We start from the raw sequence: 5,537 nt of genomic DNA, 5'->3' as shown, positions 1-5,537 counted from the left end.
ACTTAAAATTTTTTTTTTAATATTATACGTCTTTTTAAAATTTATTTTCATTATTTTTCATATAAATTATTTTTTTTTTTTTTTTTAATTTGTAACTAAAACTGGTCCCAAAGGACCAACCATCAGCATTATTTTGTTGATCTTATAAGCTACTTAATGTAAACTTCAGGTAACCCAGTGGTCCCCCCAAGTTGAATCTGATGTATCAGGCATGCCCATATGTGCCAGTTAACAGAAGTTGGTTAGATCAATTGGTTTGGTTCTCTTGAGTCTTCTTGTGATATGAGACTCGTCAAGAAGCCGTTTGGCTTCAGCGTTGACGTGATCTCGTAACCTGTTGTTATTGGCCGCAATTTCAATTTCATTTTTGACAAAATTAATTTTTAAATCTCTGTGAAGGTCGAAGTTACGAACGTACCAAGGTGCGTTGACCATGTTTCTCAAAACCTTGTTTTGGAACCGTTGTATTTTCTGAATATGTGTCTGCTTTGCGCATCCCCAAAGTTGTACGCCGTATAGCCATATTGGTTTTATTACCTGGTTATAAATCAATATCTTGTTACCTATTGAAAGCTTGGAGTTTCTACCCAATAGCCAATAAAGTTTGCTGTACTTCAGATTCAGCTCGGCTTTTTTTATTTTGACGTGCTCTTTCCACTTTAACTTTGTGTTTAGAGTCATCCCTAGATACTTTGCGGTTGTCTGGAATGGGACTATTGTGCCGTTTATGTAGATAGGTGTGTGCTGGTTTATATGTTTATTTGTAAAGTTGATGTGAACTGACTTTATCTCGTTTAATTTAATGTTCCATTTTTTTGTCCAATCGTAGACAAGGTCGCTGGCCTTTTGTAATTTGCTTGCTGCTTTATTTGGGTCGGCATCAGTTGTTAGCAAAGCTGTATTGTCAGCAAAGGTGGCCACAACAACGTTTTCTGGTACCGGAAGATCGCATGTATACAATAGGTAGAGGATGGGGCCCAGGATACTACCCTGTGGAACTCCGGCTTCGATGTTGTACAAACTTGAATATTCGTCTCTTACCTTTACTCTGAATACCCTGTCAGACAGATATGATGCTAAAAGACTCATATACTGTTTAGGCAAACAGTTGCCAAGTTTGACCATAAGGCCCGCATGCCACACCTTGTCAAATGCCTGGGCTACGTCGAGAAATATGGCAGAACAAATTTGTTTTTCTTCTAAGCATTGTTCTATTACATCTGTAATGCGATGAATTTGATCAACCGTTGAGTCTTTCTCCCTAAAGCCAAATTGATGGTTGGGGATGATATTTGAACTTTCGATAATTGGTTTTAGTCTTCTCAGAAGAATTTCTTCGGAAACCTTAGAGATCAATGGCAGGAGTGAAATGGGCCTGTAGGATTTTACGTCGTTTGGCGGCTTTCCAGGTTTTTGTAACATAATTACCTCTGCCACTTTCCACATGCTGGGGAAATGTTGCAAGCGAAAAACTGCATTTATTATAAAAGTTAGAAATTATTGTGTCGCTTTTAAAATTCTTTATATTTTTCCCTATACTTTATATAAGAACAAATAATAAAGTGTCGCCTTCAAAATTACATTATAAAAAAACAGGTTGACATCTATTGCGTACTATTTCCCTCTCCCAAAAATTCTTATGTGTATAAAAATGAAAATAAGAAGGTATACTGCTTAACTCTTTTAACTAAGGGAATTTTTTGTATACAAATATTGGTGAGTGATTGCATTAGTGTGATGTAAATGGAGTCGAACTACTTGTTAGTAGATATGCTTTGATATGAATTTGTAAAATTTGTCAAAAATTCGTAATATTTCGTAAAAAAATTGAGTATTGGGACTTGTTAGATATAAAGACATTAATTCTTTTTAAAAAAATAATAAGAAATATGACATGATGAGTAGCATTTAAAGAAAAAAACAGGAACGAAGCTAAAAGTTCGTAGTATTTCGAAAAAAAAATTTAGTGTTTGGACTTTAGACATAAAGACATTAGTATAATATCCTGAGATTTTTTAAAATATTAAAGTCTTTTTTACGTAAAAAAAAAAGAAAAAAATAATAAGAAATATGCACGATCAGTAGCATTTAAAGAAAAAAACAGGAACGAAGCCAAAAATTCGTAATATTTCGTAAAAAAAAAATGAGTATTGGGACTTGTTACTAACAAGTTGTTAGATATAAAGACATTACTTAAACAAAAAATTTTAAAAAATGCTGCCAGTTTAAATTTTTCGCGATTTATTCCAAAGTTTTAAGACAATATGAAATTGAATTGGATAGTTTGCCGAAATCCGCATAAACAATATTATTCTTTAAGTAAATGCTGTTTTCTCAATAAACCGCTCAATATTAGAATGTTTAAAACGCAGCAATCATTAGAAAATACACATTTTATGGGTAAAAGTTTTAAATATTTTTTATAAATCAAAAAATCATCAGTATCAACATATTTTATTATATACATATGTACATACCACATGCATATTTTAATAACAGCATTTGAAATAAAATTTTAAATTTTATATAATCAAATATACGACTGTATAAAATTAATGTTTTACCTCCTAAGGCTATGATAGTTGGCTTGAAACCAATTTACAGTATCTTTCAACGCTGTATCAAAATTTGTGAACTGAAAGTCTGGATATAAAGCTCTTAGCTTCTTGTTCGAAGCAGTCTTCTTGAATTGTCCGTCAGCTTTATTAGTGTCGAATTCCAATTTCCCCTAAGAAATAAAACATAGCCAAGTTTTACAAATGAAAGCAAAATTTCAGACTTTACCTTAAAATTGAACGCCATAGCTAAAGATTTTGCTAATTCAGCAATGGAAACTTCATTTTGCTCATCTGTGGATAATATAATTGGGTCTACAGAATTATAATTTCTCAAAACCCAAATAATTAATTTTGCTAAATCGAGGGAATATATAAATTGCCGTAAAGGTTTACCGCTTCCATAAATTTTGAAAATCTTAAAGCTTTCCTCAATATCTAAATTTTCTGTTTTAAGCTTATACATTCTATTAATCATGCCAGGTATAACATGACTTATTTCTGAATTAAAATTGTCATGAGGTCCAAATATATTACACGGTATAACTGATGTGAATATGCATCCATGTTTATCAAAATAACCACGATTTTCAATATCTATTAATCTTTTGGCATATGCATATCCATAATTAGATTGATGCGGCGGCCCATCGTGAATCATTGTTTCATCAATTGGGTAATTTGTTTTATCAGGAAATATGCATGTTGATAAGCATGAAATTACTTTAGTGCAACCATAACTATGAGCTGTTTGTAAAACATTGTCGTTGATGTGCAAATTTTCTCTAAGGAAATCCAAGTTATTTTTCATGTTATGGAATAATCCTCCCACCTTTGCCGCTAAATGAATTACATGAGTTGGTTTAATTTTCTCAAATAATATTTTAGTTTCATTTATGTTTCTTAAATCTGCGTCTTTGGAACTAGCAAAAAACCAAGTTTCTTCACCTGCTGGCTTTTCCGCACGTACTTCCTCTTCCAACGCTTTTCCCACTAAACCGGTACCTCCCGTAACAAGAACAATTACAGCACTCATTTTCAAAACGAAAATAAATGTATGTGTAAAATGAAGGGCAAGGAAATATTAATCCCTACGTCAGGAAAATATGACACTAAGAAATATTCATATGCAATATACATATGCATATACGCTACTGAAAGCAATGTTTTAATCAATGTAAAATACATATGTACGTTCCACTAAGTCTATTCAATAACAAAAGGTGTTCACCAAAGTATATGTATTAATAAGTAGTTCGACTCTCCGTTTACATCACACTAATGCAATCACACCAATTTTTGTATACAAAAAATCCCCTTAGTTAAAAGAGTTAATAATAAAAATAAATTTTAAAAAGACGTATAATATTAAAAAAAAATTTAAATAGTTGTGAAAAAAAATATTTTACAGTTTTTTATGAACCATCGAAGAATTTCATGGATAATTTAAAGATTTTAGAAAATACTTTCATTAACCTTTTTAATGATATTTGTACAGAAAAAAATTTAGAATATAAAATATATGAACACTTAAAAAATAATTTCAACTATGAATGTTGTGAGAAGTCCGACAAAACATATTTCATTAAACTGTATATTAGAATTAGAATTTACCACATAATAAAAAGTTTTAATAAAACTATAAAACAATTTGATATAAAAAAAAAATTTATTGTTAAGCATTTGTAATTAATAATTGTTAATAAATAAATTAAATAAATTATCTTTAAATTTTTTATTTCAATCTTAATGAATTTAGAACATATTTCCCATGAATCGGTACATTCGGAATTTAGAACATATTTCCCATGCATACACCTTTTTTTCTTTATAAATTACTTTATTTCTATATCACTGATACTGTGTATCTACTGTACCAGGTACATGCAAGTGTACATTCATACATGAAATTTCAAACTCTTTTGCTTTCACACATTCGAATTTTTTACCTAAATTTTATAAAATGAAAAATAAATTTTGTTATTATCAAAATAAAAATAACAAAAGTTTTACGTAACTAAATTTTATTTTATTTTAGTTCAATGTTTTTGATACACTCGTTTGTTTACAATATTTTACTTTCTTTCTTGCCTACACAACTCTTATTATCATCTATTTCTAGAAAAAATGGAATATTTTAAGAATTTGGAAACAAGATGCAAACAAAAACTAACGGAATGGAACGAGTCGAATTACTTATTAGTAGATATACTTTGGTTTGACCTTTAGCTTTTGTCAGTGCAGTAACAAATACGATACTGATGCTGAAGACTTTGAACAAATTTCATTAAATTAATATTAATATTTTAGATTGTTTTTTAGTTAAAGTTACTAATTTTAAGTAATGACTAGAATTAGACTAATAAAGTCTAATTTGGAGTAATGACTAGAATCGATGGTGAAATAGAAACTACTAGTCATGTGTCGTTCGCGAACGAACTAATCTTAATGAACGAATCACTTCACTGAACTTAGCTGATTAATTCACTTTTTTAAAAATGAATCGTTCATCGTTCTTTAAGAATTCCAATTTTCTTTTTTAGTTATTGAAAAAAATCACCGTTTATACATAATATTTTATTTACAATTGGTAATTCATATAGATTTTATATTTTTCTTTATTTCTTTCTGTATTAATATTACAGAATAGAAGTAAAATTGAACGTTATACTAAATCCAATACTCATAAAAACGAACGACATACTCCTACAATATGCAATATTGATAAAAGCAAATCAGAACTAAAATAAATGACATTCTATGCACACAAAAATTAGCGAATCAGTTGCCAATACAAATTCAATACAAGAAAAATTGAACGATATACTAAATCAACATAAATAAAAACGCGTGACCTAAATTAATAAAGTCAATATAAAACAATACAAGTGAAAACGAACGAGAACTGATCAAATATAAATAAAATACAATACAAATAAAATTGAGCGATTCACGTCACACGCGCCTGTTACCAAAACAAAT

At 29.6% G+C, this 5,537-nt stretch overlaps 1 protein-coding gene across 2 annotated transcripts; it reads right to left on the bottom strand.

Annotated features, from left to right (window-relative positions):
* Positions 1 to 2,438: 2,438 nt before the first annotated feature.
* On the bottom strand, positions 2,439 to 4,944 carry LOC129617267 (probable GDP-L-fucose synthase). Of its 2 annotated transcripts, XM_055532596.1 has the most exons (3): positions 3,504 to 4,944; positions 2,785 to 3,395; positions 2,439 to 2,728 (listed from the first exon to the last, which is right to left on the bottom strand). In XM_055532596.1, exons 1-3 carry the CDS (start codon positions 3,589 to 3,591, stop codon positions 2,561 to 2,563), a joined length of 867 nt encoding a protein of 288 aa, XP_055388571.1. In that variant the 5' UTR covers positions 3,592 to 4,944; the 3' UTR covers positions 2,439 to 2,560. The 2 variants fall into 2 exon arrangements, with proteins under 2 accessions (XP_055388571.1, XP_055388570.1); XM_055532595.1 differs by having other exon boundaries at positions 2,785 to 4,940.
* Between the last annotated feature and the right edge of the window lie 593 nt (positions 4,945 to 5,537).

The sequence above is a fragment of the Condylostylus longicornis genome, unplaced genomic scaffold (genome assembly GCF_029603195.1).
Source record: "Condylostylus longicornis isolate FDR11 unplaced genomic scaffold, ASM2960319v2 ptg000472l, whole genome shotgun sequence".
NCBI classification, from domain to species: domain Eukaryota; kingdom Metazoa; phylum Arthropoda; class Insecta; order Diptera; family Dolichopodidae; genus Condylostylus; species Condylostylus longicornis.
This window is presented reverse-complemented; position numbering and strand designations above follow the sequence as displayed.